This window comes from Schistosoma haematobium, chromosome 3, assembly GCF_000699445.3.
Source record: "Schistosoma haematobium chromosome 3, whole genome shotgun sequence".
Lineage (NCBI taxonomy): Eukaryota > Metazoa > Platyhelminthes > Trematoda > Strigeidida > Schistosomatidae > Schistosoma > Schistosoma haematobium.
In genome coordinates this window covers 856,575-882,999 of record NC_067198.1, presented here as the reverse complement: position 1 = coordinate 882,999, position 26,425 = coordinate 856,575, and the positions used below count along the sequence as shown (strand labels likewise).

The 26,425-nt window shown below is 43.8% G+C and overlaps 1 protein-coding gene across 1 annotated transcript in view; it reads right to left on the bottom strand.

Moving 5' to 3' along the window:
- Nucleotides 1-26,425, bottom strand: part of HDAC6_1 (Histone deacetylase 6) — a 198,782-nt gene that overhangs the window by 43,284 nt on the left and 129,073 nt on the right. Inside the window, exons 7-9 of the mRNA XM_051212729.1 lie at nt 25,856-26,167; nt 23,991-24,314; nt 21,985-22,121 (exon numbers count right to left, since the gene is read on the bottom strand). Coding sequence (XP_051068627.1) covers nt 21,985-22,121; nt 23,991-24,314; nt 25,856-26,167 — 773 coding nt within the window. The remainder of the gene's footprint in view (nt 1-21,984; nt 22,122-23,990; nt 24,315-25,855; nt 26,168-26,425) is intronic.

Sequence of the window (26,425 nt, the reverse complement as noted above, 5' to 3'; positions counted from 1 at the left end):
TATTGAACCGGACTCGGTCTAGTAGATGAAGGCACGGGACGTGTAGTGGACGATCGGTGTGATGCGACATAATGGATGGGCAATAGTGGAGTGTGATGCGATGATCAGCAAGACAGGGTACTGATTGTCCAGACGACGCAGACGACCAGTCGGCTGCCTGATCTTCGCACACCATGAGTGGGTGGTGAGTGCACGCTCAGACACGTTGGTGATGTGCTGGTCGCTGGCGATTCGATTCATTGTGGTGAGGCGACCAACGACACAGTGTGGCTCGTGATTGACTGGTCGGTGTGGTGCATCGAGTGATGTCGGACCAAAAGCCCACCATCTCCGGCGAGGCGGATTCGAACCACCGACCTAAGGATCACTGCACCAATCTACAGTCCTCCGCTCTACCAACTGAGCTATCGCCGGACGTGCGCTCGCACAATAACACATCACTTCACACTTCAATACCACCACCAACACAACCAACACAAACAACACACATACTCACAATTCTAAAACACAATCAACCATCTCATCACACATTCAACACTCGTGCACACGTAACCTGCAAAATACAAAACACACCACCAATTACATATCACCAATACACCCACATACATACAACTAAACACCAACACCACCTATCACATTACAACCGACACAGCTCGTCACATCACAGAACATCCACACTCAGTCATTCACTAACTCGTAACTCCTCCATCAACACTCACAATCTTCAACACAAATATTCACACACACACACACACACACACACTCACTCGCTCACTCGCTCACTCATTCACTCACTCACTCACTCACTCTCTCACTAACTCTATCACTCGCTCCCTCACTCATTCACACAAACACACGTCTCACCTCAGTCTACCGAGGACACAATCAACCTCGTCTGTGCTGCATCACACACACTAATCCAAACTACACTTCGTCATACACATCTCCCTAATCACCCAAACATACACATTCACTCTATACATCCACATGTACACCGTTCATTCACACCACGTTACAAATCATCATGTCGGTACACACATCACTCAACATGAACAACCAACACAACTGTGTCCACCATCAACACAATCCAAATTCAATTCAATCATTCATCAATCCACGAACACACAAACACACAAGCACACACACACACATATATATATATACACTCACACACTCAAAACCATCATACACAACTATGCCACATACTGAATCACATCTACTCCATACAGAAACAACTCCACTCATACTACACTACAACCATCTGTCCCACACCAATCTCTCTTCAACGACTACACTCATGCGAACGATCATCGTCAGAACAATCCACACTGACCATCATAGACACAGGCACAAACAAGTATTCATTGTCAGAATCAGTTCAGCATCACTGCTGTACACAGTCTCAGTGTTTTACAAGCGAGCACCGAGTCAATCAGTGGTGTGTCGCACTCTTAATCAATCATTCACCCCTTCACGCTATCATGCATTCATTCATGCATTCATTCATGCATTCATTCATGCATTAACTCACTCACACACTCATTAGGATATTCAATGGATCACTCGGTGTGTGTTCGTCTGACCACCTCAAAGATATTGAACCGGACTCGGTCTAGTAGATGAAGGCACGGGACGTGTAGTGGACGATCGGTGTGATGCGACATAATGGATGGGCAATAGTGGAGTGTGATGCGATGATCAGCAAGACAGGGTACTGATTGTCCAGACGACGCAGACGACCAGTCGGCTGCCTGATCTTCGCACACCATGAGTGGGTGGTGAGTGCACGCTCAGACACGTTGGTGATGTGCTGGTCGCTGGCGATTCGATTCATTGTGGTGAGGCGACCAACGACACAGTGTGGCTCGTGATTGACTGGTCGGTGTGGTGAATCGAGTGATGTCGGACCAAAAGCCCACCATCTCCGGCGAGGCGGATTCGAACCACCGACCTAAGGATCACTGCACCAATCTACAGTCCTCCGCTCTACCAACTGAGCTATCGCCGGACGTGCGCTCGCACAATAACACATCACTTCACACTTCAATACCACCACCAACACAACCAACACAAACAACACACATACTCACAATTCTAAAACACAATCAACCATCTCATCACACATTCAACACTCGTGCACACGTAACCTGCAAAATACAAAACACACCACCAATTACATATCACCAATACACCCACATACATACAACTAAACACCAACACCACCTATCACATTACAACCGACACAGCTCGTCACATCACAGAACATCCACACTCAGTCATTCACTAACTCGTAACTCCTCCATCAACACTCACAATCTTCAACACAAATATTCACACACACACACACACACACGTACACTCACTCGCTCACTCATTCACTCACTCACTCACTCACTCTCTCACTAACTCTATCACTCGCTCCCTCACTCATTCACACAAACACACGTCTCACCTCAGTCTACCGAGGACACAATCAACCTCGTCTGTGCTGCATCACACACACTAATCCAAACTACACTTCGTCATACACATCTCCCTAATCACCCAAACATACACATTCACTCTATACATCCACATGTACACCGTTCATTCACACCACGTTACAAATCATCATGTCGGTACACACATCACTCAACATGAACAACCAACACAACTGTGTCCACCATCAACACAATCCAAATTCAATTCAATCATTCATCAATCCACGAACACACAAACACACAAGCACACACACACACATATATATATACACTCACACACTCAAAACCATCATACACAACTATGCCACATACTGAATCACATCTACTCCATACAGAAACAACTCCACTCATACTACACTACAACCATCTGTCCCACACCAATCTCTCTTCAACGACTACACTCATGCGAACGATCATCGTCAGAACAATCCACACTGACCATCATAGACACAGGCACAAACAAGTATTCATTGTCAGAATCAGTTCAGCATCACTGCTGTACACAGTCTCAGTGTTTTACAAGCGAGCACCGAGTCAATCAGTGGTGTGTCGCACTCTTAATCAATCATTCACCCCTTCACGCTATCATGCATTCATTCATGCATTCATTCATGCATTCATTCATGCATTAACTCACTCACACACTCATTAGGATATTCAATGGATCACTCGGTGTGTGTTCGTCTGACCACCTCAAAGATATTGAACCGGACTCGGTCTAGTAGATGAAGGCACGGGACGTGTAGTGGACGATCGGTGTGATGCGACATAATGGATGGGCAATAGTGGAGTGTGATGCGATGATCAGCAAGACAGGGTACTGATTGTCCAGACGACGCAGACGACCAGTCGGCTGCCTGATCTTCGCACACCATGAGTGGGTGGTGAGTGCACGCTCAGACACGTTGGTGATGTGCTGGTCGCTGGCGATTCGATTCATTGTGGTGAGGCGACCAACGACACAGTGTGGCTCGTGATTGACTGGTCGGTGTGGTGAATCGAGTGATGTCGGACCAAAAGCCCACCATCTCCGGCGAGGCGGATTCGAACCACCGACCTAAGGATCACTGCACCAATCTACAGTCCTCCGCTCTACCAACTGAGCTATCGCCGGACGTGCGCTCGCACAATAACACATCACTTCACACTTCAATACCACCACCAACACAACCAACACAAACAACACACATACTCACAATTCTAAAACACAATCAACCATCTCATCACACATTCAACACTCGTGCACACGTAACCTGCAAAATACAAAACACACCACCAATTACATATCACCAATACACCCACATACATACAACTAAACACCAACACCACCTATCACATTACAACCGACACAGCTCGTCACATCACAGAACATCCACACTCAGTCATTCACTAACTCGTAACTCCTCCATCAACACTCACAATCTTCAACACAAATATTCACACACACACACACACACACACACGTACACTCACTCGCTCACTCATTCACTCACTCACTCACTCACTCTCTCACTAACTCTATCACTCGCTCCCTCACTCATTCACACAAACACACGTCTCACCTCAGTCTACCGAGGACACAATCAACCTCGTCTGTGCTGCATCACACACACTAATCCAAACTACACTTCGTCATACACATCTCCCTAATCACCCAAACATACACATTCACTCTATACATCCACATGTACACCGTTCATTCACACCACGTTACAAATCATCATGTCGGTACACACATCACTCAACATGAACAACCAACACAACTGTGTCCACCATCAACACAATCCAAATTCAATTCAATCATTCATCAATCCACGAACACACAAACACACAAGCACACACACACACATATATATATATACACTCACACACTCAAAACCATCATACACAACTATGCCACATACTGAATCACATCTACTCCATACAGAAACAACTCCACTCATACTACACTACAACCATCTGTCCCACACCAATCTCTCTTCAACGACTACACTCATGCGAACGATCATCGTCAGAACAATCCACACTGACCATCATAGACACAGGCACAAACAAGTATTCATTGTCAGAATCAGTTCAGCATCACTGCTGTACACAGTCTCAGTGTTTTACAAGCGAGCACCGAGTCAATCAGTGGTGTGTCGCACTCTTAATCAATCATTCACCCCTTCACGCTATCATGCATTCATTCATGCATTCATTCATGCATTCATTCATGCATTAACTCACTCACACACTCATTAGGATATTCAATGGATCACTCGGTGTGTGTTCGTCTGACCACCTCAAAGATATTGAACCGGACTCGGTCTAGTAGATGAAGGCACGGGACGTGTAGTGGACGATCGGTGTGATGCGACATAATGGATGGGCAATAGTGGAGTGTGATGCGATGATCAGCAAGACAGGGTACTGATTGTCCAGACGACGCAGACGACCAGTCGGCTGCCTGATCTTCGCACACCATGAGTGGGTGGTGAGTGCACGCTCAGACACGTTGGTGATGTGCTGGTCGCTGGCGATTCGATTCATTGTGGTGAGGCGACCAACGACACAGTGTGGCTCGTGATTGACTGGTCGGTGTGGTGCATCGAGTGATGTCGGACCAAAAGCCCACCATCTCCGGCGAGGCGGATTCGAACCACCGACCTAAGGATCACTGCACCAATCTACAGTCCTCCGCTCTACCAACTGAGCTATCGCCGGACGTGCGCTCGCACAATAACACATCACTTCACACTTCAATACCACCACCAACACAACCAACACAAACAACACACATACTCACAATTCTAAAACACAATCAACCATCTCATCACACATTCAACACTCGTGCACACGTAACCTGCAAAATACAAAACACACCACCAATTACATATCACCAATACACCCACATACATACAACTAAACACCAACACCACCTATCACATTACAACCGACACAGCTCGTCACATCACAGAACATCCACACTCAGTCATTCACTAACTCGTAACTCCTCCATCAACACTCACAATCTTCAACACAAATATTCACACACACACACACACACACACACTCGCTCACTCGCTCACTCATTCACTCACTCACTCACTCACTCTCTCACTAACTCTATCACTCGCTCCCTCACTCATTCACACAAACACACGTCTCACCTCAGTCTACCGAGGACACAATCAACCTCGTCTGTGCTGCATCACACACACTAATCCAAACTACACTTCGTCATACACATCTCCCTAATCACCCAAACATACACATTCACTCTATACATCCACATGTACACCGTTCATTCACACCACGTTACAAATCATCATGTCGGTACACACATCACTCAACATGAACAACCAACACAACTGTGTCCACCATCAACACAATCCAAATTCAATTCAATCATTCATCAATCCACGAACACACAAACACACAAGCACACACACACACATATATATATATACACTCACACACTCAAAACCATCATACACAACTATGCCACATACTGAATCACATCTACTCCATACAGAAACAACTCCACTCATACTACACTACAACCATCTGTCCCACACCAATCTCTCTTCAACGACTACACTCATGCGAACGATCATCGTCAGAACAATCCACACTGACCATCATAGACACAGGCACAAACAAGTATTCATTGTCAGAATCAGTTCAGCATCACTGCTGTACACAGTCTCAGTGTTTTACAAGCGAGCACCGAGTCAATCAGTGGTGTGTCGCACTCTTAATCAATCATTCACCCCTTCACGCTATCATGCATTCATTCATGCATTCATTCATGCATTCATTCATGCATTAACTCACTCACACACTCATTAGGATATTCAATGGATCACTCGGTGTGTGTTCGTCTGACCACCTCAAAGATATTGAACCGGACTCGGTCTAGTAGATGAAGGCACGGGACGTGTAGTGGACGATCGGTGTGATGCGACATAATGGATGGGCAATAGTGGAGTGTGATGCGATGATCAGCAAGACAGGGTACTGATTGTCCAGACGACGCAGACGACCAGTCGGCTGCCTGATCTTCGCACACCATGAGTGGGTGGTGAGTGCACGCTCAGACACGTTGGTGATGTGCTGGTCGCTGGCGATTCGATTCATTGTGGTGAGGCGACCAACGACACAGTGTGGCTCGTGATTGACTGGTCGGTGTGGTGAATCGAGTGATGTCGGACCAAAAGCCCACCATCTCCGGCGAGGCGGATTCGAACCACCGACCTAAGGATCACTGCACCAATCTACAGTCCTCCGCTCTACCAACTGAGCTATCGCCGGACGTGCGCTCGCACAATAACACATCACTTCACACTTCAATACCACCACCAACACAACCAACACAAACAACACACATACTCACAATTCTAAAACACAATCAACCATCTCATCACACATTCAACACTCGTGCACACGTAACCTGCAAAATACAAAACACACCACCAATTACATATCACCAATACACCCACATACATACAACTAAACACCAACACCACCTATCACATTACAACCGACACAGCTCGTCACATCACAGAACATCCACACTCAGTCATTCACTAACTCGTAACTCCTCCATCAACACTCACAATCTTCAACACAAATATTCACACACACACACACACACACGTACACTCACTCGCTCACTCGCTCACTCATTCACTCACTCACTCACTCTCTCACTAACTCTATCACTCGCTCCCTCACTCATTCACACAAACACACGTCTCACCTCAGTCTACCGAGGACACAATCAACCTCGTCTGTGCTGCATCACACACACTAATCCAAACTACACTTCGTCATACACATCTCCCTAATCACCCAAACATACACATTCACTCTATACATCCACATGTACACCGTTCATTCACACCACGTTACAAATCATCATGTCGGTACACACATCACTCAACATGAACAACCAACACAACTGTGTCCACCATCAACACAATCCAAATTCAATTCAATCATTCATCAATCCACGAACACACAAACACACAAGCACACACACACACATATATATATATACACTCACACACTCAAAACCATCATACACAACTATGCCACATACTGAATCACATCTACTCCATACAGAAACAACTCCACTCATACTACACTACAACCATCTGTCCCACACCAATCTCTCTTCAACGACTACACTCATGCGAACGATCATCGTCAGAACAATCCACACTGACCATCATAGACACAGGCACAAACAAGTATTCATTGTCAGAATCAGTTCAGCATCACTGCTGTACACAGTCTCAGTGTTTTACAAGCGAGCACCGAGTCAATCAGTGGTGTGTCGCACTCTTAATCAATCATTCACCCCTTCACGCTATCATGCATTCATTCATGCATTCATTCATGCATTCATTCATGCATTAACTCACTCACACACTCATTAGGATATTCAATGGATCACTCGGTGTGTGTTCGTCTGACCACCTCAAAGATATTGAACCGGACTCGGTCTAGTAGATGAAGGCACGGGACGTGTAGTGGACGATCGGTGTGATGCGACATAATGGATGGGCAATAGTGGAGTGTGATGCGATGATCAGCAAGACAGGGTACTGATTGTCCAGACGACGCAGACGACCAGTCGGCTGCCTGATCTTCGCACACCATGAGTGGGTGGTGAGTGCACGCTCAGACACGTTGGTGATGTGCTGGTCGCTGGCGATTCGATTCATTGTGGTGAGGCGACCAACGACACAGTGTGGCTCGTGATTGACTGGTCGGTGTGGTGAATCGAGTGATGTCGGACCAAAAGCCCACCATCTCCGGCGAGGCGGATTCGAACCACCGACCTAAGGATCACTGCACCAATCTACAGTCCTCCGCTCTACCAACTGAGCTATCGCCGGACGTGCGCTCGCACAATAACACATCACTTCACACTTCAATACCACCACCAACACAACCAACACAAACAACACACATACTCACAATTCTAAAACACAATCAACCATCTCATCACACATTCAACACTCGTGCACACGTAACCTGCAAAATACAAAACACACCACCAATTACATATCACCAATACACCCACATACATACAACTAAACACCAACACCACCTATCACATTACAACCGACACAGCTCGTCACATCACAGAACATCCACACTCAGTCATTCACTAACTCGTAACTCCTCCATCAACACTCACAATCTTCAACACAAATATTCACACACACACACACACACGTACACTCACTCGCTCACTCGCTCACTCATTCACTCACTCACTCTCTCACTAACTCTATCACTCGCTCCCTCACTCATTCACACAAACACACGTCTCACCTCAGTCTACCGAGGACACAATCAACCTCGTCTGTGCTGCATCACACACACTAATCCAAACTACACTTCGTCATACACATCTCCCTAATCACCCAAACATACACATTCACTCTATACATCCACATGTACACCGTTCATTCACACCACGTTACAAATCATCATGTCGGTACACACATCACTCAACATGAACAACCAACACAACTGTGTCCACCATCAACACAATCCAAATTCAATTCAATCATTCATCAATCCACGAACACACAAACACACAAGCACACACACACACATATATATATATACACTCACACACTCAAAACCATCATACACAACTATGCCACATACTGAATCACATCTACTCCATACAGAAACAACTCCACTCATACTACACTACAACCATCTGTCCCACACCAATCTCTCTTCAACGACTACACTCATGCGAACGATCATCGTCAGAACAATCCACACTGACCATCATAGACACAGGCACAAACAAGTATTCATTGTCAGAATCAGTTCAGCATCACTGCTGTACACAGTCTCAGTGTTTTACAAGCGAGCACCGAGTCAATCAGTGGTGTGTCGCACTCTTAATCAATCATTCACCCCTTCACGCTATCATGCATTCATTCATGCATTCATTCATGCATTCATTCATGCATTAACTCACTCACACACTCATTAGGATATTCAATGGATCACTCGGTGTGTGTTCGTCTGACCACCTCAAAGATATTGAACCGGACTCGGTCTAGTAGATGAAGGCACGGGACGTGTAGTGGACGATCGGTGTGATGCGACATAATGGATGGGCAATAGTGGAGTGTGATGCGATGATCAGCAAGACAGGGTACTGATTGTCCAGACGACGCAGACGACCAGTCGGCTGCCTGATCTTCGCACACCATGAGTGGGTGGTGAGTGCACGCTCAGACACGTTGGTGATGTGCTGGTCGCTGGCGATTCGATTCATTGTGGTGAGGCGACCAACGACACAGTGTGGCTCGTGATTGACTGGTCGGTGTGGTGAATCGAGTGATGTCGGACCAAAAGCCCACCATCTCCGGCGAGGCGGATTCGAACCACCGACCTAAGGATCACTGCACCAATCTACAGTCCTCCGCTCTACCAACTGAGCTATCGCCGGACGTGCGCTCGCACAATAACACATCACTTCACACTTCAATACCACCACCAACACAACCAACACAAACAACACACATACTCACAATTCTAAAACACAATCAACCATCTCATCACACATTCAACACTCGTGCACACGTAACCTGCAAAATACAAAACACACCACCAATTACATATCACCAATACACCCACATACATACAACTAAACACCAACACCACCTATCACATTACAACCGACACAGCTCGTCACATCACAGAACATCCACACTCAGTCATTCACTAACTCGTAACTCCTCCATCAACACTCACAATCTTCAACACAAATATTCACACACACACACACACACACGTACACTCACTCACTCACTCACTCACTCTCTCACTAACTCTATCACTCGCTCCCTCACTCATTCACACAAACACACGTCTCACCTCAGTCTACCGAGGACACAATCAACCTCGTCTGTGCTGCATCACACACACTAATCCAAACTACACTTCGTCATACACATCTCCCTAATCACCCAAACATACACATTCACTCTATACATCCACATGTACACCGTTCATTCACACCACGTTACAAATCATCATGTCGGTACACACATCACTCAACATGAACAACCAACACAACTGTGTCCACCATCAACACAATCCAAATTCAATTCAATCATTCATCAATCCACGAACACACAAACACACAAGCACACACACACACATATATATATATACACTCACACACTCAAAACCATCATACACAACTATGCCACATACTGAATCACATCTACTCCATACAGAAACAACTCCACTCATACTACACTACAACCATCTGTCCCACACCAATCTCTCTTCAACGACTACACTCATGCGAACGATCATCGTCAGAACAATCCACACTGACCATCATAGACACAGGCACAAACAAGTATTCATTGTCAGAATCAGTTCAGCATCACTGCTGTACACAGTCTCAGTGTTTTACAAGCGAGCACCGAGTCAATCAGTGGTGTGTCGCACTCTTAATCAATCATTCACCCCTTCACGCTATCATGCATTCATTCATGCATTCATTCATGCATTCATTCATGCATTAACTCACTCACACACTCATTAGGATATTCAATGGATCACTCGGTGTGTGTTCGTCTGACCACCTCAAAGATATTGAACCGGACTCGGTCTAGTAGATGAAGGCACGGGACGTGTAGTGGACGATCGGTGTGATGCGACATAATGGATGGGCAATAGTGGAGTGTGATGCGATGATCAGCAAGACAGGGTACTGATTGTCCAGACGACGCAGACGACCAGTCGGCTGCCTGATCTTCGCACACCATGAGTGGGTGGTGAGTGCACGCTCAGACACGTTGGTGATGTGCTGGTCGCTGGCGATTCGATTCATTGTGGTGAGGCGACCAACGACACAGTGTGGCTCGTGATTGACTGGTCGGTGTGGTGAATCGAGTGATGTCGGACCAAAAGCCCACCATCTCCGGCGAGGCGGATTCGAACCACCGACCTAAGGATCACTGCACCAATCTACAGTCCTCCGCTCTACCAACTGAGCTATCGCCGGACGTGCGCTCGCACAATAACACATCACTTCACACTTCAATACCACCACCAACACAACCAACACAAACAACACACATACTCACAATTCTAAAACACAATCAACCATCTCATCACACATTCAACACTCGTGCACACGTAACCTGCAAAATACAAAACACACCACCAATTACATATCACCAATACACCCACATACATACAACTAAACACCAACACCACCTATCACATTACAACCGACACAGCTCGTCACATCACAGAACATCCACACTCAGTCATTCACTAACTCGTAACTCCTCCATCAACACTCACAATCTTCAACACAAATATTCACACACACACACACACACACACACTCACTCACTCGCTCACTCATTCACTCACTCACTCACTCACTCTCTCACTAACTCTATCACTCGCTCCCTCACTCATTCACACAAACACACGTCTCACCTCAGTCTACCGAGGACACAATCAACCTCGTCTGTGCTGCATCACACACACTAATCCAAACTACACTTCGTCATACACATCTCCCTAATCACCCAAACATACACATTCACTCTATACATCCACATGTACACCGTTCATTCACACCACGTTACAAATCATCATGTCGGTACACACATCACTCAACATGAACAACCAACACAACTGTGTCCACCATCAACACAATCCAAATTCAATTCAATCATTCATCAATCCACGAACACACAAACACACAAGCACACACACACACATATATATATACACTCACACACTCAAAACCATCATACACAACTATGCCACATACTGAATCACATCTACTCCATACAGAAACAACTCCACTCATACTACACTACAACCATCTGTCCCACACCAATCTCTCTTCAACGACTACACTCATGCGAACGATCATCGTCAGAACAATCCACACTGACCATCATAGACACAGGCACAAACAAGTATTCATTGTCAGAATCAGTTCAGCATCACTGCTGTACACAGTCTCAGTGTTTTACAAGCGAGCACCGAGTCAATCAGTGGTGTGTCGCACTCTTAATCAATCATTCACCCCTTCACGCTATCATGCATTCATTCATGCATTCATTCATGCATTCATTCATGCATTAACTCACTCACACACTCATTAGGATATTCAATGGATCACTCGGTGTGTGTTCGTCTGACCACCTCAAAGATATTGAACCGGACTCGGTCTAGTAGATGAAGGCACGGGACGTGTAGTGGACGATCGGTGTGATGCGACATAATGGATGGGCAATAGTGGAGTGTGATGCGATGATCAGCAAGACAGGGTACTGATTGTCCAGACGACGCAGACGACCAGTCGGCTGCCTGATCTTCGCACACCATGAGTGGGTGGTGAGTGCACGCTCAGACACGTTGGTGATGTGCTGGTCGCTGGCGATTCGATTCATTGTGGTGAGGCGACCAACGACACAGTGTGGCTCGTGATTGACTGGTCGGTGTGGTGAATCGAGTGATGTCGGACCAAAAGCCCACCATCTCCGGCGAGGCGGATTCGAACCACCGACCTAAGGATCACTGCACCAATCTACAGTCCTCCGCTCTACCAACTGAGCTATCGCCGGACGTGCGCTCGCACAATAACACATCACTTCACACTTCAATACCACCACCAACACAACCAACACAAACAACACACATACTCACAATTCTAAAACACAATCAACCATCTCATCACACATTCAACACTCGTGCACACGTAACCTGCAAAATACAAAACACACCACCAATTACATATCACCAATACACCCACATACATACAACTAAACACCAACACCACCTATCACATTACAACCGACACAGCTCGTCACATCACAGAACATCCACACTCAGTCATTCACTAACTCGTAACTCCTCCATCAACACTCACAATCTTCAACACAAATATTCACACACACACACACACACACGTACACTCACTCGCTCACTCGCTCACTCATTCACTCACTCACTCACTCACTCTCTCACTAACTCTATCACTCGCTCCCTCACTCATTCACACAAACACACGTCTCACCTCAGTCTACCGAGGACACAATCAACCTCGTCTGTGCTGCATCACACACACTAATCCAAACTACACTTCGTCATACACATCTCCCTAATCACCCAAACATACACATTCACTCTATACATCCACATGTACACCGTTCATTCACACCACGTTACAAATCATCATGTCGGTACACACATCACTCAACATGAACAACCAACACAACTGTGTCCACCATCAACACAATCCAAATTCAATTCAATCATTCATCAATCCACGAACACACAAACACACAAGCACACACACACACATATATATATATACACTCACACACTCAAAACCATCATACACAACTATGCCACATACTGAATCACATCTACTCCATACAGAAACAACTCCACTCATACTACACTACAACCATCTGTCCCACACCAATCTCTCTTCAACGACTACACTCATGCGAACGATCATCGTCAGAACAATCCACACTGACCATCATAGACACAGGCACAAACAAGTATTCATTGTCAGAATCAGTTCAGCATCACTGCTGTACACAGTCTCAGTGTTTTACAAGCGAGCACCGAGTCAATCAGTGGTGTGTCGCACTCTTAATCAATCATTCACCCCTTCACGCTATCATGCATTCATTCATGCATTCATTCATGCATTCATTCATGCATTAACTCACTCACACACTCATTAGGATATTCAATGGATCACTCGGTGTGTGTTCGTCTGACCACCTCAAAGATATTGAACCGGACTCGGTCTAGTAGATGAAGGCACGGGACGTGTAGTGGACGATCGGTGTGATGCGACATAATGGATGGGCAATAGTGGAGTGTGATGCGATGATCAGCAAGACAGGGTACTGATTGTCCAGACGACGCAGACGACCAGTCGGCTGCCTGATCTTCGCACACCATGAGTGGGTGGTGAGTGCACGCTCAGACACGTTGGTGATGTGCTGGTCGCTGGCGATTCGATTCATTGTGGTGAGGCGACCAACGACACAGTGTGGCTCGTGATTGACTGGTCGGTGTGGTGAATCGAGTGATGTCGGACCAAAAGCCCACCATCTCCGGCGAGGCGGATTCGAACCACCGACCTAAGGATCACTGCACCAATCTACAGTCCTCCGCTCTACCAACTGAGCTATCGCCGGACGTGCGCTCGCACAATAACACATCACTTCACACTTCAATACCACCACCAACACAACCAACACAAACAACACACATACTCACAATTCTAAAACACAATCAACCATCTCATCACACATTCAACACTCGTGCACACGTAACCTGCAAAATACAAAACACACCACCAATTACATATCACCAATACACCCACATACATACAACTAAACACCAACACCACCTATCACATTACAACCGACACAGCTCGTCACATCACAGAACATCCACACTCAGTCATTCACTAACTCGTAACTCCTCCATCAACACTCACAATCTTCAACACAAATATTCACACACACACACACGTACACTCACTCGCTCACTCATTCACTCACTCACTCACTCACTCTCTCACTAACTCTATCACTCGCTCCCTCACTCATTCACACAAACACACGTCTCACCTCAGTCTACCGAGGACACAATCAACCTCGTCTGTGCTGCATCACACACACTAATCCAAACTACACTTCGTCATACACATCTCCCTAATCACCCAAACATACACATTCACTCTATACATCCACATGTACACCGTTCATTCACACCACGTTACAAATCATCATGTCGGTACACACATCACTCAACATGAACAACCAACACAACTGTGTCCACCATCAACACAATCCAAATTCAATTCAATCATTCATCAATCCACGAACACACAAACACACAAGCACACACACACACATATATATATATACACTCACACACTCAAAACCATCATACACAACTATGCCACATACTGAATCACATCTACTCCATACAGAAACAACTCCACTCATACTACACTACAACCATCTGTCCCACACCAATCTCTCTTCAACGACTACACTCATGCGAACGATCATCGTCAGAACAATCCACACTGACCATCATAGACACAGGCACAAACAAGTATTCATTGTCAGAATCAGTTCAGCATCACTGCTGTACACAGTCTCAGTGTTTTACAAGCGAGCACCGAGTCAATCAGTGGTGTGTCGCACTCTTAATCAATCATTCACCCCTTCACGCTATCATGCATTCATTCATGCATTCATTCATGCATTCATTCATGCATTAACTCACTCACACACTCATTAGGATATTCAATGGATCACTCGGTGTGTGTTCGTCTGACCACCTCAAAGATATTGAACCGGACTCGGTCTAGTAGATGAAGGCACGGGACGTGTAGTGGACGATCGGTGTGATGCGACATAATGGATGGGCAATAGTGGAGTGTGATGCGATGATCAGCAAGACAGGGTACTGATTGTCCAGACGACGCAGACGACCAGTCGGCTGCCTGATCTTCGCACACCATGAGTGGGTGGTGAGTGCACGCTCAGACACGTTGGTGATGTGCTGGTCGCTGGCGATTCGATTCATTGTGGTGAGGCGACCAACGACACAGTGTGGCTCGTGATTGACTGGTCGGTGTGGTGAATCGAGTGATGTCGGACCAAAAGCCCACCATCTCCGGCGAGGCGGATTCGAACCACCGACCTAAGGATCACTGCACCAATCTACAGTCCTCCGCTCTACCAACTGAGCTATCGCCGGACGTGCGCTCGCACAATAACACATCACTTCACACTTCAATACCACCACCAACACAACCAACACAAACAACACACATACTCACAATTCTAAAACACAATCAACCATCTCATCACACATTCAACACTCGTGCACACGTAACCTGCAAAATACAAAACACACCACCAATTACATATCACCAATACACCCACATACATACAACTAAACACCAACACCACCTATCACATTACAACCGACACAGCTCGTCACATCACAGAACATCCACACTCAGTCATTCACTAACTCGTAACTCCTCCATCAACACTCACAATCTTCAACACAAATATTCACACACACACACACACACACGTACACTCACTCGCTCACTCGCTCACTCATTCACTCACTCACTCACTCACTCTCTCACTAACTCTATCACTCGCTCCCTCACTCATTCACACAAACACACGTCTCACCTCAGTCTACCGAGGACACAATCAACCTCGTCTGTGCTGCATCACACACACTAATCCAAACTACACTTCGTCATACACATCTCCCTAATCACCCAAACATACACATTCACTCTATACATCCACATGTACACCGTTCATTCACACCACGTTACAAATCATCATGTCGGTACACACATCACTCAACATGAACAACCAACACAACTGTGTCCACCATCAACACAATCCAAATTCAATTCAATCATTCATCAATCCACGAACACACAAACACACAAGCACACACACACACATATATATATATATACACTCACACACTCAAAACCATCATACACAACTATGCCACATACTGAATCACATCTACTCCATACAGAAACAACTCCACTCATACTACACTACAACCATCTGTCCCACACCAATCTCTCTTCAACGACTACACTCATGCGAACGATCATCGTCAGAACAATCCACACTGACCATCATAGACACAGGCACAAACAAGTATTCATTGTCAGAATCAGTTCAGCATCACTGCTGTACACAGTCTCAGTGTTTTACAAGCGAGCACCGAGTCAATCAGTGGTGTGTCGCACTCTTAATCAATCATTCACCCCTTCACGCTATCATGCATTCATTCATGCATTCATTCATGCATTCATTCATGCATTAACTCACTCACACACTCATTAGGATATTCAATGGATCACTCGGTGTGTGTTCGTCTGACCACCTCAAAGATATTGAACCGGACTCGGTCTAGTAGATGAAGGCACGGGACGTGTAGTGGACGATCGGTGTGATGCGACATAATGGATGGGCAATAGTGGAGTGTGATGCGATGATCAGCAAGACAGGGTACTGATTGTCCAGACGACGCAGACGACCAGTCGGCTGCCTGATCTTCGCACACCATGAGTGGGTGGTGAGTGCACGCTCAGACACGTTGGTGATGTGCTGGTCGCTGGCGATTCGATTCATTGTGGTGAGGCGACCAACGACACAGTGTGGCTCGTGATTGACTGGTCGGTGTGGTGAATCGAGTGATGTCGGACCAAAAGCCCACCATCTCCGGCGAGGCGGATTCGAACCACCGACCTAAGGATCACTGCACCAATCTACAGTCCTCCGCTCTACCAACTGAGCTATCGCCGGACGTGCGCTCGCACAATAACACATCACTTCACACTTCAATACCACCACCAACACAACCAACACAAACAACACACATACTCACAATTCTAAAACACAATCAACCATCTCATCACACATTCAACACTCGTGCACACGTAACCTGCAAAATACAAAACACACCACCAATTACATATCACCAATACACCCACATACATACAACTAAACACCAACACCACCTATCACATTACAACCGACACAGCTCGTCACATCACAGAACATCCACACTCAGTCATTCACTAACTCGTAACTCCTCCATCAACACTCACAATCTTCAACACAAATATTCACACACACACACACACACACACGTACACTCACTCGCTCACTCGCTCACTCATTCACTCACTCACTCACTCACTCTCTCACTAACTCTATCACTCGCTCCCTCACTCATTCACACAAACACACGTCTCACCTCAGTCTACCGAGGACACAATCAACCTCGTCTGTGCTGCATCACACACACTAATCCAAACTACACTTCGTCATACACATCTCCCTAATCACCCAAACATACACATTCACTCTATACATCCACATGTACACCGTTCATTCACACCACGTTACAAATCATCATGTCGGTACACACATCACTCAACATGAACAACCAACACAACTGTGTCCACCATCAACACAATCCAAATTCAATTCAATCATTCATCAATCCACGAACACACAAACACACAAGCACACACACACACATATATATATACACTCACACACTCAAAACCATCATACACAACTATGCCACATACTGAATCACATCTACTCCATACAGAAACAACTCCACTCATACTACACTACAACCATCTGTCCCACACCAATCTCTCTTCAACGACTACACTCATGCGAACGATCATCGTCAGAACAATCCACACTGACCATCATAGACACAGGCACAAACAAGTATTCATTGTCAGAATCAGTTCAGCATCACTGCTGTACACAGTCTCAGTGTTTTACAAGCGAGCACCGAGTCAATCAGTGGTGTGTCGCACTCTTAATCAATCATTCACCCCTTCACGCTATCATGCATTCATTCATGCATTCATTCATGCATTCATTCATGCATTAACTCACTCACACACTCATTAGGATATTCAATGGATCACTCGGTGTGTGTTCGTCTGACCACCTCAAAGATATTGAACCGGACTCGGTCTAGTAGATGAAGGCACGGGACGTGTAGTGGACGATCGGTGTGATGCGACATAATGGATGGGCAATAGTGGAGTGTGATGCGATGATCAGCAAGACAGGGTACTGATTGTCCAGACGACGCAGACGACCAGTCGGCTGCCTGATCTTCGCACACCATGAGTGGGTGGTGAGTGCACGCTCAGACACGTTGGTGATGTGCTGGTCGCTGGCGATTCGATTCATTGTGGTGAGGCGACCAACGACACAGTGTGGCTCGTGATTGACTGGTCGGTGTGGTGAATCGAGTGATGTCGGACCAAAAGCCCACCATCTCCGGCGAGGCGGATTCGAACCACCGACCTAAGGATCACTGCACCAATCTACAGTCCTCCGCTCTACCAACTGAGCTATCGCCGGACGTGCGCTCGCACAATAACACATCACTTCACACTTCAATACCACCACCAACACAACCAACACAAACAACACACATACTCACAATTCTAAAACACAATCAACCATCTCATCACACATTCAACACTCGTGCACACGTAACCTGCAAAATACAAAACACACCACCAATTACATATCACCAATACACCCACATACATACAACTAAACACCAACACCACCTATCACATTACAACCGACACAGCTCGTCACATCACAGAACATCCACACTCAGTCATTCACTAACTCGTAACTCCTCCATCAACACTCACAATCTTCAACACAAATATTCACACACACACACACACACGTACACTCACTCGCTCACTCGCTCACTCATTCACTCACTCACTCACTCACTCTCTCACTAACTCTATCACTCGCTCCCTCACTCATTCACACAAACACACGTCTCACCTCAGTCTACCGAGGACACAATCAACCTCGTCTGTGCTGCATCACACACACTAATCCAAACTACACTTCGTCATACACATCTCCCTAATCACCCAAACATACACATTCACTCTATACATCCACATGTACACCGTTCATTCACACCACGTTACAAATCATCATGTCGGTACACACATCACTCAACATGAACAACCAACACAACTGTGTCCACCATCAACACAATCCAAATTCAATTCAATCATTCATCAATCCACGAACACACAAACACACAAGCACACACACACACATATATATATATACACTCACACACTCAAAACCATCATACACAACTATGCCACATACTGAATCACATCTACTCCATACAGAAACAACTCCACTCATACTACACTACAACCATCTGTCCCACACCAATCTCTCTTCAACGACTACACTCATGCGAACGATCATCGTCAGAACAATCCACACTGACCATCATAGACACAGGCACAAACAAGTATTCATTGTCAGAATCAGTTCAGCATCACTGCTGTACACAGTCTCAGTGTTTTACAAGCGAGCACCGAGTCAATCAGTGGTGTGTCGCACTCTTAATCAATCATTCACCCCTTCACGCTATCATGCATTCATTCATGCATTCATTCATGCATTCATTCATGCATTAACTCACTCACACACTCATTAGGATATTCAATGGATCACTCGGTGTGTGTTCGTCTGACCACCTCAAAGATATTGAACCGGACTCGGTCTAGTAGATGAAGGCACGGGACGTGTAGTGGACGATCGGTGTGATGCGACATAATGGATGGGCAATAGTGGAGTGTGATGCGATGATCAGCAAGACAGGGTACTGATTGTCCAGACGACGCAGACGACCAGTCGGCTGCCTGATCTTCGCACACCATGAGTGGGTGGTGAGTGCACGCTCAGACACGTTGGTGATGTGCTGGTCGCTGGCGATTCGATTCATTGTGGTGAGGCGACCAACGACACAGTGTGGCTCGTGATTGACTGGTCGGTGTGGTGAATCGAGTGATGTCGGACCAAAAGCCCACCATCTCCGGCGAGGCGGATTCGAACCACCGACCTAAGGATCACTGCACCAATCTACAGTCCTCCGCTCTACCAACTGAGCTATCGCCGGACGTGCGCTCGCACAATAACACATCACTTCACACTTCAATACCACCACCAACACAACCAACACAAACAACACACATACTCACAATTCTAAAACACAATCAACCATCTCATCACACATTCAACACTCGTGCACACGTAACCTGCAAAATACAAAACACACCACCAATTACATATCACCAATACACCCACATACATACAACTAAACACCAACACCACCTATCACATTACAACCGACACAGCTCGTCACATCACAGAACATCCACACTCAGTCATTCACTAACTCGTAACTCCTCCATCAACACTCACAATCTTCAACACAAATATTCACACACACACACACACACACACACACGTACACTCACTCGCTCACTCATTCACTCACTCACTCACTCACTCTCTCACTAACTCTATCACTCGCTCCCTCACTCATTCACACAAACACACGTCTCACCTCAGTCTACCGAGGACACAATCAACCTCGTCTGTGCTTTATCACACATACATTTATGAACAATATTAGTTCCACTTGTCTAGTTTATTGTCTGCGATGTTTTGTAATGTCTGTATTTGAATCAATTGGTTGTTGATGTTTTTTGTTTTCATTTTTCTCGCTTTTTTTTATTGATTTTTACTTCTTTCTGTCGTTATTTTTCTTTCAATTTTTTATTTCTCTTTTTCTTTTTTTGCTTTTATTATGTTGTTTCTATGTTTTATGTTGTTTAGGTGATTCGTCTGCTCGTTCTTTTTTCTATTTTTTTATTTTATCTTTTTTTCGTTTTTCTTTTTCTTCTTTACTTTTCCTTTCTTTTTTATTCCATACTTTCAATATATTCTTGTTCATATATATATCTTATTCATTGTATATCAAATTCTTATTATTATTATTATTATTATGATTTACTTACTGACATTTCATATTCCCATTCATTGGTTTAGTTGAACATTGGAATTGATTCAATTGTTTAATGTCCCTTTGTTGTATTCCATTTAGATCCAGTACTAATATACGACATGGTCTATTGTAAAACGTCTCATTTTTATTCTATAAAATGATAATACAAATCTATTCAAGTAATTGTAGTTCATAGATAATGTTATATATTGAATTAGTGATAAGTCCTGTTAATTGAATGCCCAGACTCAGTTCCTAATTAACATGTGCTCACTGGTGACTAGCTTCGTGAGGGAATTCTCGGAGTTCTAGTGAGAAGCCGTGACCAGTGGAGCTAATCCGTGTCGGGTAGAGACAGGTATCTACCTCAGTACAGTGGAAGTTCGTCGCGCAATTTCGTGGATTGGTTGATGTTAGACACTAACACCATTGGATGCCGGCTCAGTGGTCTAGTTGGTTAAGCGCCTGGCGCGAGACCGATATGTTCTGGGTTCGAATCTCGCAGGGAGCGGGATCGTGGATGCGCACTGCTGAAGAGTCCCATACTAGGACGAAACGGCCGTCCAGTGCTTCCAGGTTTCCAACGGTTGTCTAACATCAATTAATTCATGATCTCAATCAAAAACTTAACAATCTCGACAACCCCTACACAGTTACTTAAACATGAGAGAAAAGACGCCAGATGTGAGAGAAAACACTCGACTACAAAGTTTTGTTTATTTGTAAAAAAAATCTAGAGTTTTTGTAGTATATATTTAGATGGCCTTGGTTTGGTGGATACGGAGAGTTCATCAAGGAGAGTTGGAAAACCCTTATTTCAGACTAATGGTGAATGCCCGTCTCAGAATCCTGAAGGAATAAATGAAGTATGAACCAATTATTGGTCACCAACTATCATGGGACTGCATCTCTTGACGTTTCTCCTCTGCCTTGTGTATGAAACTTTTACGTCGAAGGTTTCGTGTATAGCCCCCAAAGAAAACTATCTGCTTTAGTTTAGGCACATCGGGCACTACCATAGCCTATACACAAATCAAGCGAGTTGTATGACGCATATGTATTCGGTGCCCCTTTTTATCAATATTTATATGTCCAAATAAATACGTTAATTTATTGATTAATTTAAGTGCTAGTCCGATCAATTTATACAAATATAACCAATGAGGAGTTGAGATAAACCATATGAAAATCGATATATTCAGATATAACTTTGATTGATTTCTAATGTCCTTATCTCTATTCATTCATTGTGCACATTTTAGTTTTACTACTGTATGTAACAATTTTCCACAGATTATCTTATCTGTTTACTTTGGCTATGAATAAGCTCTTGTTGGTTTTTTCTACACGCATTACTTTAAGTGAATGAACTTGTAGTGTCAGTTATTATACCAAGCCCATATACCTTATTCTAGCTTCCGGACATCCCATTTTATTCATTCTACTCGAGCCATACATTGACCTTGTTATTTATTCGCTTATCAATCTAGACTGTTTTTATATGAGCGTATATGTGTGTGCCCTTCTTATCCCATTATTCACATGTCTGTAGCTTTATTTTGTCTGACTATAAATATTGAGTAACGCTTGACGAAGATGGAGTTGGCTTCCTAGCCATCTTCCCTGCGCGTCATTTCGTTTTGTTCTGTCGCATTCACTTTACATGCAAAATATATGTATTCAAATGCCATTCTCGTTGATTGACTTATCTAAATTACGTTATTGACTAACGTGATTTAAGTCGACGATGATATACGAGAATCAGCGATAGCAAACATTCGTACGCTCTAAATAGGAGTCAGATTCACGGGCCACAAAAAAACTACATGAATAACTCCGTTTATATTAAACATATACCATCAGGTCTTCATCATCGTCTTCTAGATATAATCAAACAATATAACCGGAAAATGGTGTACTATAGTAATGTAATGTTCATATATTCATAGAAACGTAATTTAAAGTAATCACATGAAAAGTTTTATACCAATCAATTGATCCTATTGAGAATCAACTTACAATTTGAGATCTACTATGAGATAAAGACGTTGAAGAGATTGATCCTGAAAACATATGAAATGAACTTGATCTATTTGGATAAGAGTAAACATGTGTTAACTTTTCCAAAATTTTATTATCATTAAAAGTGTTATTGTTATTTATGAATGAACTGCTTCTCATAAATTCAATTATTGTATTATCATTATTTGTATTCTTTCGAAAATTTTTTGGTTTAAATATTCTTTTACGATAATCAACTAATAATTCCATAGGTATATTTGATATAGTCTCAAGTAATTCTACTAAATTGAATGAATGATTCACAAAATAAAGTCTATGAAGCTAAAAATGTAAAGAAAAAACAAATTTCAGTAAATTATTTTGTTGAATAAAAATATACTACTGACTATATATAAGTAGTTCAATTTTGTTTTCTAAAGAACGTTTCTCCTCAAAATGTAACCGTTGTTTGATGATAATAACTAATTGCTACATAAAAAAAGCTATGAATTGGATACTAATGATAACTTAATAATTAGTGAGTATCAGTATTATTATTAGTGGTAACGTGCCTTTGTTTCTCCTTCAACCATATCTGGGGAGCATTTGGTCTTGATTCTATGATGAAGTGTCTTAACCAAGTCGCTTTATATGTGTTGCAGAGTATAAAAACTAAGAAATTTTGTATATTGGCATTTCCAAATAGTTTTGTGGTTTAAGTTTCTTCTTAATGATCCATCTACTCTCCTTGTAAGTAGAACATTTAAAAAGGCTGCTTTACCTCTGTTTTCTTCTTCTTCTTCATATGTGAATTTAATATATGAATGAACTTCATTTAACCACTTGAATGTTTCTAGTCGGTCATTACAGGGGATGAAATTATCGTCCATATATCGGCAGTATGCTGTGCCAACACACGTTATTCTAGTTTAGTGAGAAAAATGTCTGCCAATATGGAATCTAGTGTGAATCCATGGCGACATCATATATTTGTCTATAAATTTTACAATTGAATGTGAAATATACGTTCAGAATTCATTCTAGTAATAATTCCTCAGTGATGTCCACAACGATTGTAGTCTCTATTTCCTGTTCTCTAAGTTGTTCGTATATATATTCATTCTACAATTCCTTTGAACGGGACAATTACAAACAATGATGTTACGTTTAACGACATCATTGCCCTACCCTTATTGTTTATGTTCCTGGTCTTGTTTGAATAATATGCCTCACTAGATGTGTGGGGAGTGGTTTTGACATGGTTACTAACCACTTCGCTACAATATGATAAGGGGAATTGTATATGTCCAGAATTGGTCTCAACGGGATATACAGTTTGTGCACCTTCGCTAGTGTGTATATCCTTGGTAACTGGGTACCTATCGGCTTAATTGTAGGTATTTACCAATGATTTCTGAAGACAAACCTGTGGGGGCAGTGAAATGTCACTAAGCCATAGAAAAATCATCCGGTAGTTGGGTCGCTGAATATCGAACAGATCATTAATCTTTGTCAAAGTCAAGGACAACAAACGCGCATCATTTAATCGTATACCATGGACTCGCGCATGCGATGGTGGTCTCTCTATCTTCTCTGTACTCATTCTTACCGATATATTTCCATAATAACGATCTTCAAAGCAGCCATAGTACTTTAATACTTCGAATGGGTAATTCACGTTAGACGCTGATCGCGAGGTGTAACTTCGAAGTTAGCTGGTTCGTTACATCATTCCCATCCAACTCGAGTAGGCCTCCAATCATTCAGTATAGATCATCTATGTTAGTGATCTACAAACCCTACCGACATCCTTCTCAAACCTAAAATTAACCACAAAAAAACACTATGCATACTGTAAACAGTCATCATACATAAAAACATACCTGTCCCATTAAAATTAAACTTAATGCATGAATGATAGCAGTTTGAAAATTTTCTGATAAGTTCCCTTGTCGTTTATTCATTAGTAAATCTTCCATTTGTCTATGATGTTGAATGAATCCTTCATAACTATAGGGTTTATATGAAGATGAATTAACTCCAGGTAAAGATTGTGTAAAACATAATGAATCAATTGAATTGATATTATCATTCATATTATGAACGTCATAAACATGATCGTTGGTTGAATTAGTAGGAAATGATGAAATTAATGAAGAAGATGATTGTGTAGACCGAAATTTCGTAGCTGATTTCTAGGAATGAAAAATGAAAAAAATGACGATGATGATGATGCTTTGGATGGTGATGATTCTCATTACAATATGTCAACAAATCAAGTATTAGGACGAAACAGCCGTCCAATGCTTCCAGGTTTTTCATGGTGGTCTAGCTTCAATTAACGCATAAATTCAACTACCATATGAATTATTATTAAAGGGGTCTTAATGTGGTGTGTGCTACTTATGTTTATATAAGTAGTATATAACGCTAGTCAAGAATTGAATGTCTGG